We start from the raw sequence: 12,675 nt of genomic DNA, 5'->3' as shown, positions 1-12,675 counted from the left end.
CAGTGAGAGAAATTTATTAAATTAGGGATTCTTTGAAGTAGATAATCCTGCACCTCAGAAGAATCCTAATATAAAGGACATTTTACCTTAGGCGTCTAACACACCTTTCTCTCATCAGGTGAGACATACGTAAACGACTCACATCCACTAAAAGAATATTAAAGTTGTGACTAAAAGCAAGAAAAGAAGGGAAATAGAGGTGAAATGTATCTAAATATTCCTCAGATGGTAAGACCTTCAGGGCAGGGATCTCATCTTTTCTGTGTTTGGACAGCATCAACAGAAAAGGGCCCCAATCCTGATTGGAGGCTTTGGACACTATCCTAACAAATATGTACCAGTATGACATATAAAAGCAGCCATCTGTACAATGGACAAGTACAGAAGTAGAACAGGATGCCCGAGACCTTAAAGACTTTCTGAATGTTAACTTCCTGTCAAGTTTAGGTCCTGCAGACTAAACAGGAGAGCGCATATGTCTCAGTCTTAATTGTGAATTTCCTTTTATCATCTTCTTTTCCACCCTGAGAATCTTTCATGCATTTTTTCTACTAATGTTCATTTAGCTATTAATATATTTTGAATAAATTTTACAACCCAGTAGGTCAGATGTAAATTATAATTGCGGCTAGACTGGGTGTAAATTGTCTCAATTAAATTAAGAGTGTAAACAATTTTCTAATTTGACTGCTTGACACAGTAACTACAAAATTCAGACAAAGGGAGAATGTTTAGCAATGCATCTATCTGGGTCTATTTCTACAGTATTTCTATTCTCCCTCTCATGCACATTATGGGTAGTGAACACAGATTTTATTTCAAAGCTGACATGCTGTAGAAGAAAACTGACCATTTCTTAGTAGAATGGTATCATAGTTCTGTTCCTTCACTAGGGACTATGCTACTGAAACCCGACCACAACACTTAGAAGGGTGCTGCCCTTTTATACTCAGAGAATGTATTGGACACATGGGATAGATATATTTATTTTAAATTCAATCTGCACAGAGTCAGTGAAACTTTGTTCTAACTGGCTAAGATAGAGCGAGAAATCAGAAAGTGGCCCTGTGGCAGAGTGTTATAACAATGCTGAAGAAGTGAATGTATCTTCCACATGAGAAGACACGTTTCCTAAACTTTTGGAAACCGAGGCCCTCTTCAGAAAAATGATCACAGTTGCACAGCTGCAGCCCTGCTTTCTGCTGTATAAATTAAGATGTGTGGGTCTTTAACGTCTCCCTTCTTTGTAGTCCTTCACGTCACCTCCACTGTAGGACACACTAGTGTAAATCAGGGGTCTCAAACTCAAATGACCATGAGGGCCACATGAGGACTAGTACATTGGCCCAAGGGCCGCATTAACTGACACCTCCCCCCGCCGCCCTCAGCCCGGCCCCCACTCCACCCCTTCCATGAGGCCCCGCCCCTGCCCCGCCTCTTCCCACCTCTTCCCTGCTCCCATTCCAACCCCTTCCCTGAAATCCCCACCCCAACTCTGCCCCCTCCTGCCCCCAGGGGGCGCAGGAGGGGTGTGGGGTGTGGCGGGGGCTCAGGGCAGGGAGTTGGGGTGTGGGGTGCAGGAGGGGTGAGGGGTACAGCGGGGTGCAGGGATGTGGCAGGGGGCTCAGGGCAGTGGGTTGGGGTGCAAGAGGAGTGCGGGGTGTGGCAGGGGGCTCAGGGCAGTGGGTTGGGGTGCAGGGTGCGGCAGGGGTCTCAGGGCAGGGGGTCAGGGTGCAGGAGGGGTGCAGGGTATGGCAGGGGGTCGGGGTGCAGCATGGTGCTCAGGGCAGTGGGTTGGGATGCAGGAGGGGTGCGGGGTGAGGCAGGGGGTTCAGGGCAGGGGTTCGGGGTGCAGGGTGTGGCAGGGGGTTCGGCTGCAGGAGGGGTTCGGGGTGCAGGGTGCGGCACGGGGTTCGGCTGCAGGAGGGGTTTGGATGGCAGGATCTGGCCTGGCGCGTACCGGGGGCAGGGCAGGCTCCCTGCCTGCCTGTCCTGCCCCCACGCTGCTCCGGGAAGAGGCTGGAACGTGGGGAAGGGGGGGGCAGAGGGGATGTGTGTTTCTGTTGCTTCAGGCACCGCCCCCAGCAGCTCCCATTGGCCGTGGTTCCCCGTTCCCGGCCAATGGGAGCTGCTGGGGGCGCTGACTGAAGCAACAGCAACACACAGCCCCTCTGCCCCCCCTTCTCTTCCCGGAGTGGCGCCGGGCACGGCAGACAGGCAGGGAGCCTGCCCTGCCCCCGGTGCACATCTGGCCGGAGCCGCTCTAGGTAAACACTGGGGGAGGGCGGGGGCGCTGCGAGGGGCTTGCGGGCCGCTGAAAATAACCCCGCAGGCCGCATGCAGTCCCTGGGCCGCATGTTTGAGACCCCTGATGTAAATCTTTATGATGCTTTCTCTTTTTTCTTACATGTTTTAATGAACAGTGAAATACTTACAACCATGAAACTGAAAGTATCTCCGGCATCTGAGTTGGCACCCACTGAAATGAACTGTGCAGTTCGCACCTCAGAGTTACTCAGACTTCCTGCAAACTCAGGCAGATACCTCTTTATCATTTACACTTACTTCATGTTTGGAATGTTTTCTTCATAAATTTAACAGCTAGGAACTCTGGAGAAGTCTCTCTAGATCTACTAGGGATTCTTCTGTGCTCCCAGGAAGCATGCCTCACATTTTGAAAAATTTTCCGGTAAGGAAACACACCATCAATGGATGATGGAATGATCATATGGGTTTTACCTTCTGAAATGACTCTAGTGTTTAGTAATTACTATTAACAAAGGTGGGGAGTGCCCACATACTACACGGTCTGTCTACTCTCTGAGTAACAGGTTGCTACTTTAAACAGTGTTTTTGTTAGGTGGAATAAAAGATTACAATGGCTCTTTGGTTTGAAAGTCTTGCTGCAGCATTCTACTAATGTCTGCAGTTAGGTATGATGCGGCATCATAAGAAAACCATAGGGTGAAGTTCCAGGCCCAATGAAGTCAATGGCAAAACTCCAAATGACTTTAGGAGGGTCAGGATTTCACCCACAGACTCTAATTACCATGATGGAGCATGTATCTCTTGTGGGAAACACAGGGCATGTAATTCCAGGCTCCATACCAAGAGAGGCACACAGCACAAATAACATGTGTTGTCATTGCATAAGCACTGTTTACAGAGGTTAGGTGAATGCTATTTTAGGATAAGTTATGCATTTTCCATTTGTTAAAGATTATATAGCCCTTGAACAGGGCAAATACCTATAATCTAGTAAAATGTTTGTAATGGTCAATACACACACAAATCATCTTTGTATATTTTTTAAAGCAAACTACTACTATTAATAATGTTCTACTTACCCATTTATTTATGTATAGTTTACAATAAAAGTATTACAGTTTAACTTCTTATCCTAGTGCTTATCTACAGTGGGAAGTTATTCCAGAATAAAGTAGGGTGTAAATTTAAAGAACAATAGCTATTCCAGAAGAAGAGTATCCACATGAGAAGCTATTCTGGAATAGTTATTCTACAATAGTAATTCCAGCCAATCTTCCTGTGTAGACTAGCCCTTACAGTCTGATTGGTTCATTTGGCCTTCTGAGAATAGTCCCTGGCCTTTTAGCTCAAAACTTGAAATGCAGACTTTTAAAAAGCATTACTTATTACTAGGGCCCTACCAAATTCACGGTCATGCAAAACACGTCACAGATGGTGAAATCTGGTCTTTTGTGTACTTTTACCCTATACCTTTCAGATTTCACAGGGGGAGGCCATTATTTCTCAAACTGGGGGTCCCAATCCAAAAAGGGGCTGCGGGGGAGTGTGGGGGTCACAAGGCTGTTGTAGGGGGGGGTTGCATTGCCACCTTTACGTCTATGCTGCCGTCAGAGCTCGGCAGCTGGAGAATGGTGGACGCTGGCTGGCCGCCCACCCCTGAAGGCAGTGCTGCAGCTAGCAGCAGCGCAAAAGTAAAAGTGGCAATACCATACCATGCCACCCTTATTTCTGCACTGCTGCTGGCAGTGGTGCAGCCTTCAGAGCAGCCAGGGGAAGTTCCTGGACGTGGGTCTGACCTGCCCCCAGGAGTGGCCCCTGCAGGGGAAGAAGAAGTCCTATCAAAAACTCCAGGGCGTGTTCACAGAATCCCTTTATCTAGGTAGAGGCTATATCCTTACAAGGGAGAGTGCTTTAATATCCATCAATCTCATTGAAGTTTTAACTCAACCCATAATGAGGTTTAATCCAGATATTAACCCAAACCACTGGAACATCCTGTCTCTCATTAAAAGCTATAAAGTTGGCCTCAAAGAAAAGCCAACTGCTCCCAATGTTCGCAATGTACTGTGCTTGCCAAAACCAGACTTTTCTTCATTTTCACTGAAGGCTGCACAAAACAGAAAAGACAAGAGATGCTAATCTGATCTTCCTAAATGTCACATAATGAAGAACAAATGAGACATGTGGCAGGTACATTTGTGATGTGCACACCTTTTTAAGCTACTACATTCATCAGTGCCGAAAGATTTCCAAGTATCTTGTTTCATCATGTCTTGAAATCAGTGAAGCATTTACTCCACGACAAGTTAACTGTTAAGCTTCATTATTGCTATAGAAAATCTAAGAACTATACTTAATGACCAAGACACACTAAAGAGCATTGGCTGACTATTACTTATGTAGAGAGACAAGGTGGGTGAGGTAATATCTTTTATTGGACCAATTTCTGTTGATGAGAGAGACAAACTTTCAAGCTCTCTGTGTAAGCCCAGGTATTCCTTAAATGACAACTGGCAAGGGAGTTACAGGAATGTTGTGATTCGGGTATGTACATTCTGGTTCGCCAAAGAATGTCATGTGAGGTTTTAAATGAAAGCTGGGGTCACACTGGTCATTACTATCATTGTGAGAAGTATGTGCAGATACTATGTAACGAGTTATGTATATATACTGAAAATATGTTCTAAAGTCATATCAAGGTATAGTTGACAAATAAAGTTTTCTGCCAGACAAGAGATGGTTATTCACCTGTCTCTCTGTTGAGAGGTAAATTAAGCATTGTAAGCTAATAAAATGGGTATCCATTTACATACAAAGTCATCAGAGAGATGTGAAATAAACCGGAAACGGCACACCAGAAAAATAAGCCATGTGGGGTTATCCTGACTCTGAGCACAGACAATCAATTTTGGGAATATGGAGCTCAGAGAGCTGCATGATAATATTTTTCACTTTTGTATGCTCTATTGTGGAGGCATCTCATAGACACAGATGAAACTTATTTTATGGGTAGTTTGGAGAAGAACCACCAGTTTTTGTCCCCCACAACTGGCCATTGCTTCCACTGATTCAAGTGTGGACTGTCATCTCTGATCATCAAGCTCTCTTACTCTCCCTCCCGCTACCCCCGCTAATACATACCATGCCCTTTTAGCAATGCCTCCTACCATGAGAAGCTATACTGTAGGGGACAGAGAGGAGAATATCAGGGTGGGAGAACAAAGGACGTTTATAGTCTGAAGGATTGGTAGCTCTGAGAGCTCTCAAGGAGAACAGCTGTCATAGCTGACAGTGCAGTGATTGTACTGGGATGCTGCATCCATGCTGGCACAAAACTGATCTGGCCTGAGGGTGTAGCCCTATAGATATCAGGGGTGAATCAAGCTAATTACTGCCTTCCCAACAATCAATTGATGCACTTTTGTGCATAGATGCAAGGTAAATTTCAGTCAACTGAAGGAAAACAATCAGTGCAAGCTATACTGAAGCCCAAGCTTGTGAGAGCTTACAGGATCACAGCACACAGGCCAGTATTTAGGGGACCATTTGCAGTGGGAGAGGTCTGGGCAGAAGTGATAGGACCTGTTACGAAAATCTCTCTAGCTACTCACTCTCCAGACTCCCTGGGTAATATGGTTTATTCTTACAAAGACAAGGTGGGTGAAGTAATCTTTTATTAGACCAACTTCCGTTATTTCTCCTGTGTATAATCAGATTTAGAGCAAGTTAAAGGTTTATCATCTTATTACCTTCAGGGCTAGGTGAAGGCAAACAGAAGAAGCTTTTTTGAAGTAAGTTTCTTTATATTCCACTTCATCATACGTGGCTGCAGGTAATGGGCTCCTGCCAAGTGTCACTGTGCTGTGAAGCTGCTGTTTTATCACTCATTATTTCAAGTGGGAATTTATATTCATTGAATGCCTCTTGTTGTTTATTTAGCACAGCATCAACTGTGCTGACAGAAAGAGAGTAGATCTGGACGGTGAGTCTGACAACCAGACACTCCAATGGGAAAACAGTGGGTCTAAACTCCCTAAAATAAGCAATTGAATCAACTGGTTGTAGACAATGTTATTGTGTATAAATATGTCAAACAAGGTCTTTTATAAAAGCTTGTAATGTCCTGCACTTGATGGTTATTAGGAGATATGTATACAGGTTATAGTTATGAACGTATGCATGGATATATGTGTAAAACATTGTAATTGTAACTTTTACTCCTGACAAAATTCTGCGCCCCTCTGGGGGCACAGAATTCATATGGCCTGCATATTTCTGTGCCCCCCTGCGCAGAAAAATACAAAAGAAATTTGCAGGGGGACACACGCATCTTCCCTGGCAGCGCAGGCAGTGCATCTGTTCCAGCGTGCCTGGAGCAGCCTCAGAGACGCAAATCACTGCGGGGGGAGAGGGTCTGGGCATACATGCCTGCGGGGGAGATGTTGATCACCATCAGGGAACGGGGCTGGGCGTGTGCCTGCCAACAAGCAAGAGAGACTCTGTCCCTCTCGCTTGCTACTGCGGCTCGCCGGGGGCTTGGAGGGGTAGGTCTTGTTATTATGCACGAGGAAGGCTCTTTCCCTGACGCAGAAATGTAGCAGCCTGCCTACTTGTTAATTGATCTGATTCTCTGAGACAGAAATGTAGCAGCCTGCCTGCGTAGTAACATTGTTAATGTTCCTGTTGTTAGTTAACTGTTCCCATTCTCAGTCAACTCCCCCAGGAGCATAAAACCTGTAAAAGTTTTAAGGCTCCTACATTGCCAGAGTGATATAAAGCCTTATAAATGACAGTAAGGGAATCAGCTAGGAAGATCTATGTGCTTTCTCACTTTTTTCCTGTGCCAAAGTGGCACAATGGGGTTAGATTATAGCTCAGGATTTATTTTACTTACTCGTTAAAAAAAAAAAAAAAAGACTTTATGGACAAATAAAACATTTACCAAGCAGTCAATAAAATGTCAGGACAATCAGAAGCAAGCACTTCCCAAAGGATCCAGGTCCAGGACAATGAGACTTTTATGAGTGAAAGTCTGAGCAATTTAAAATGACATTTTTCCTTTTTTTGGGGGGAAGGGGGAGCTGTTTGGTGTTCTGTAATATAATTTAAATGAAAATCCAGGATAATAAGTGGAATGCAAGGTATTAGTTACCAAGTGTTTGTAACTTAACTTTCATACCTTTAGGACATGCTGAATAGTTATTGAAACTGGTGTGATTATACCGCATTATTTTGACAAATAAAATAAGCAGAATTTTGCAGAATTTTTAATTTTTTGGTGCAAAATCCCCCCCGGAAGTAATCTTTAGTGCAACTACAGCATCACTTCACAGCAGTGTGATGAGGCAATCAGGCAGAGCGAGCATCTTCCAGACCAGATGTTTACGTGACACTGGCTACAAGCACATAGCATTGTCCAGTCAGGAAGAGACAATGGTGGACCATTAAAGTTAATGGGAAAACACTGAAACAACTTAAAATGGAAAAGAAAATCCCAGTCTGGAATCTCTGCCCTGCTCTGCATAACCATGAATTACCATAGACTGAGAAAAAGGGGAAAAAATGCAAACACTTTTAAAAGGGAAGGGTTTTTTTTAAGTAAAGGCTATCCAGAAACCGAGGGCCAGGCATCTAAGTGGGGTGCTGTCCATGAAGCACTGGATCCCTTCTAGGAGAGAGGGCCTGCTGGGAAACTCTACAGAGGCAGTTGGTAACTTGTTTTAGAAAAGGGAATTTAGCTAATATAGAAGTGTAAAGCCTGAGATTGTGTCTTTATGTTTATTTTCTGTGTAAACTATGTTTGCTTTTCTATTGTATTTCATCATTGCATCTATGAATTTTCTATTAATACATTTTTTGTTTATTTTTAGCTCAAGCAGGTATCTGTTGTGCAAACTGTGTGGAGTGTGTGTGTGTGCTAAAAGTGAACTAATAATTGAGGGCAGGTTTCATGCCTTCAGGAGTGATGAACCAGAGGGGAAAAGTCTGGTAGTTAAGAACTCAGGGAGATGGATTTGGGGGGGATTTGGGACCAGAAGAGATTGCTGAGGTCACCCTGCAATAAGAAACTAAGCTGGTGGAAGCCAGGGTGGGACCTTATGCTTGTAGGCTGACCATTGGTGTCAGAGCGCTGAACCAGAATAGCGTAGCATTAAGACACCCAAAGTTGAAAGGCAGGCGGTACAGAACCCCTTATTGGTCTGGGTGAGCCCCAAAATGGCACAGAAGGGGCACTTTCATGGTGGTTTTATTACTTACAATTTGAGCTTCTGGACAAGTTCTTCAGTGGGCAAAAATCAACATAGCTCATTGAAGTTAATGGAGTGTGCCAATTTACATCAGCTAAGGATCAGGACCTCTGTGTGAAGCTGTACAAGGATTATCTTCTTGAGACGTCAATTATTTTTCTGATTAAACTGGTTGAGGGCCAGATGTAGCTAGCTGTGACCAATCTGCATGTTGTTATATTTATTCATTAAAGAGAGCTCACTATTATAGTACACTTGTGTGTTGTCTTTCCCCTCACCATCTCTTATATCTTTCCACCACTGCAGCACCCACTTTATACATTCCATTCATCAGGAAAAGTTGCTTGTGAAGCACATACTGTATAAGGCCTGATTCTGCATTTCTTGCATATCCAAAGCTTCAAAGAGATTTTTGTAAGCAAAAAATACTGGATGAGGCCCATGCATTCTTACTTTGCAAACAATGTGCAATTACCAACCCGATACATTTATATTATAGTATTTATATTATTTTTCTAGTGTCCTATCTTGTCATTCACGTACTTGTAGTCCTTGTGACTTGTTTCTTAATTGCCATTTCAGTATAATGCAAATGCCACTTTTGGAGCAATATCACATTACTTTCTGCATTGTATGATATATCCCCAGAGAAGAGAACAAATTAGATATAATTGTGAAACACTTGGGCTGGTTTTCTTAGGGAGAAAAAAAAAATCAGAATATTTGCTAAATATGGACTGTAAAATACTTTTGCAGTTCAACTGTTTTATGACACCAGTGTAACAGGTGAGATCACATAGATTTATATACAGGTTAAACTACATGTACAGAACTTAAATTATTGAATCCACATGAAAACAACAATTTTCACATGCCTGTAGGTATAAGATAATAAGAAAAACAGCAAAATTCCTTACTGTGATTCATTCACATAAATACCTTATGATGATTCATTCGTTTGCCATGAACATTTAAGAACAGAAACATGCACCTCTTACCTTTTGTTTTTGTCCTCTAGCTGCAAGATATATACCATGTCATCGATAGCATGCAGTTTGGAGCTGCTGTCTCCCCATTTCAACTTTAGGCTCTGAGGGCCTGCTGCAGCACACTCTAACCGAGGAGGTAAGGGTGGTAAGGGCCTGGTTTTTGCCGTAATGAAGTGGCTAAATGGTCCAGCTCCAATTTCATTGACAGCCTGGATCCTGATCCTAAAATAAACAACAAAAATAAAGCAGGTTTAAGTAATGTGCTTTCAGAAGGCACTTTATCTAAAAAGCCCCAAAGGACAAAGCTGTTCTTGGCCTTCAGAGTGAAATCTGGTATAGCATCAATTCAATTGCTCATATGTCCACTCCCAATAGTCTGTATCTTGTCTTGGCAAAGTGAAGGGCTCTTTAACCTACCCACTCTTTCCTGCTCTATCACGATCTTCTTTACATCATAGCAGCAGCAGTGAAGACAATGAGCAATGAACAGAAAGGCTAGATGTGCTATACTCTCCAGCTTAATTTCAGGGCCTTAGGGCCACATTGCAATACCCTTACTCACATAGAACAGTACCTACGCAATCAGCTGTCCAACTATAGTCAATGGGACTGCATGAACAATAAGGCACTTCTCACCGTGAATAAGAGCATCCCAATCTACTTAGCTATTCATTTTTGTTACCAATTTAGGGTCATCCTTACTCATGGTGAGTAGTTAGTCACTACGCTAATAGTAACATTTCTTCAGTGGGCTCCTTGCAAAGAGAGAGACTATTCAGTGTGGCTAGTGTGGCAGAATCTGGTACATGGTGATTGTGAAACATGCAATATTGAGACTGAGGTCCTCTTTTTAGTCACAAACACGAACAGCCTGGCGAATTGTTGGGAAGGTTACTGCAAATCTATCATCAGACGGTAACACCTTTTTGTCAATACAGGCCGTGGCCAGATTTGAACCACCAGCTAAGTGGTGAGTGGCTCGACACCGTGGTCCCAAGACACTGTATTATTCTAATGGATATAGCTCTTCCCACAAAGGGAGTTTTGAAAACTGGCATAATCATATCAGAGACCCCAGAATCTGTTTCTCATACTCTGAAAACTACTAAGATTAAGATTTTTCAAACTAAGTGCCAAGAAAAATGTTAGTAGTATGTACAAAAACAACAAGGAGTCTGGTGGCACCTTAAAGACTAACAGATTTATTTGGGCATAAGCTTTCGTGAGTAAAAACCTCACTTCTTCGGATGCATAGAGTGAAAGTTACAGATGCAGGCATTATATACTGACACATGGAGAGAAGGGAGTTACTTCGCAAGTGGAGAACCAGTGCTGACAGGGCCAATTCAATCAGGGTGGATGTAGTCCACTCCCAATAATAGATGAGGAGGTGTCAATTCCAGGAGAGGAAAAGCTGCTTCTGTAATGAGCCAGCCACTCCCAGTCCCTATTCAAGCCCAGAAAAAAAAAAATTAAAAAAAAAAAATTAAAGCTTATGCCCAAATAAATCTGTTAGTCTTTAAGGTGCCACCAGACTCCTTGTTGTTTTTGTAGATACAGACTAACACGGCTACCCCCTGATTCTTGACAGTAGTATGTAGACAGATTATGGGTGTAACTTCCAATATTACATGCCCCCTTTGAATTTTGTATGCTTAAATATTCATGGTTAAAGATTTATTTAAGAACCAGTCAAGAACCTGGCTCATGGTCTCATTTACCAACAGGGCCGCCCACAGGATTCAGGGGCAAAGCAATTTTGGGGGCCCCTTCAATAAAAAAAAGTTGCAATACTATAGAATACTATATTCTCGTGGGGGTCCCTGCGGGGCCCAGGGCCTGGGGCAAATTGCCCCCCTGGCTTCCCCCTGTGGGCAGCCCTGTTTACCAATGGACAAAAGCTTACTGAGCCATCTGAATCAAAATAAGTGACACTTGGGAGTAAGAGGAAGACAAATCAGCTATATAGTCATACGGTTTTCTTCTGGGAATGTTCTAGTGATTGGGTTAGGCTTCTGAGCCCTATTGTTCCACCAGAGTAATGGCTCCTGGCTTCTATTACCATTTCAATCATTTGCTTCTCTGTGCCTTGGTTTAATAATTTGTGCAATGGGGATAAAATTTTCTCCTTTGACTGCAATATGTGAAAGTTCATGTTTGGAGAGAGTTTGGAAATCCTTGAACTATATACTATATAAGCAGTAATACTGGCACAGACAAGCCAGATGTTTGCTTCAAAAATCTGTTAACGTCAAAGCGGAAAGGAGAAAAACCTACTGGGCAAACAAAATAATTATGATTTTACTAAGAATGTCCTAGTTTGGATGGCTGGACAGATGCCACCTGCTTTGGAAATGCTATGCACAGCAGTCTAATGTTCTCATGGGAAAAGATTCTTGACAGGAGATGTTGCTTCTTCTGAGAACTACAAGCCACCAAGAAGCCAGTAACTACCAGCAGAAAAACAGTCATTCACAACATTGCCTGTGCCTACTATAAGGGAAGAAGCAGTTATATGGGATCTTTCCACTTGACACAGCCACATACTTAGATTAAAGGACATGGAAAAAATGTAGTATTAAAACTTCAAAGGATTTCTTTGCCTTAGAAGGTTTATTTTCTCTCTTTCATTATAAAATGCAAGAGGGAAATCATATTCAATCAATGTAGGGAAAAAATCATTAACAAATACATCAGTAAAGAGAAAGTCTTGCCTGCAGAGTATGCAGATGCAATACCTCCACACACGTAACATATTGCATTAATGCAGTGATTTATACAAGGGGCAGAGCATTGCTGTACTGCCCTTGAGAAGCCTGAGAGGGAGTGTATGATTTAGGGAGTCATGCTCTCTCTCCTACTCTGCCTACTATTCCAGGGAGGAAGTAAACTGTGAAAGAATACCCATCTCAGCGTATGCTCCCCAGCACACTAGTGTCCCAGGGCGCACTGGTGACTCCAGCCAGCTCCTCTCCTGTTACTGCCCACCTTTGTGAGAGGCAGATGGAGTAGCTCTGCAGAGTTCACTTGCCCCTGTGCACAGGAAACAGTAGATTAAGGGGGCACCTTATGCCTCCTCTACTACCTGGAGCTGCCATGCGGGAAGGGCCCTGCTCAAGTTCAAAATGCTTTTGCTTTGGAAAAAACTCCCACACAAATCCTTAGGCAAG

The 12,675-nt window shown here is 43.3% G+C and overlaps 1 protein-coding gene across 1 annotated transcript in view; it reads right to left on the bottom strand.

Moving 5' to 3' along the window:
* Positions 1-12,675, bottom strand: part of FNDC3B (fibronectin type III domain containing 3B) — a 388,134-nt gene that overhangs the window by 36,547 nt on the left and 338,912 nt on the right. The window contains exon 23 of the mRNA XM_065410392.1: positions 9,515-9,727. Coding sequence (XP_065266464.1) covers positions 9,515-9,727 — 213 coding nt within the window. The remainder of the gene's footprint in view (positions 1-9,514; positions 9,728-12,675) is intronic.

This window comes from Emys orbicularis, chromosome 9 (genome assembly GCF_028017835.1).
Source record: "Emys orbicularis isolate rEmyOrb1 chromosome 9, rEmyOrb1.hap1, whole genome shotgun sequence".
Classification (NCBI taxonomy): Eukaryota; Metazoa; Chordata; order Testudines; family Emydidae; genus Emys; species Emys orbicularis.
This window is presented reverse-complemented; position numbering and strand designations above follow the sequence as displayed.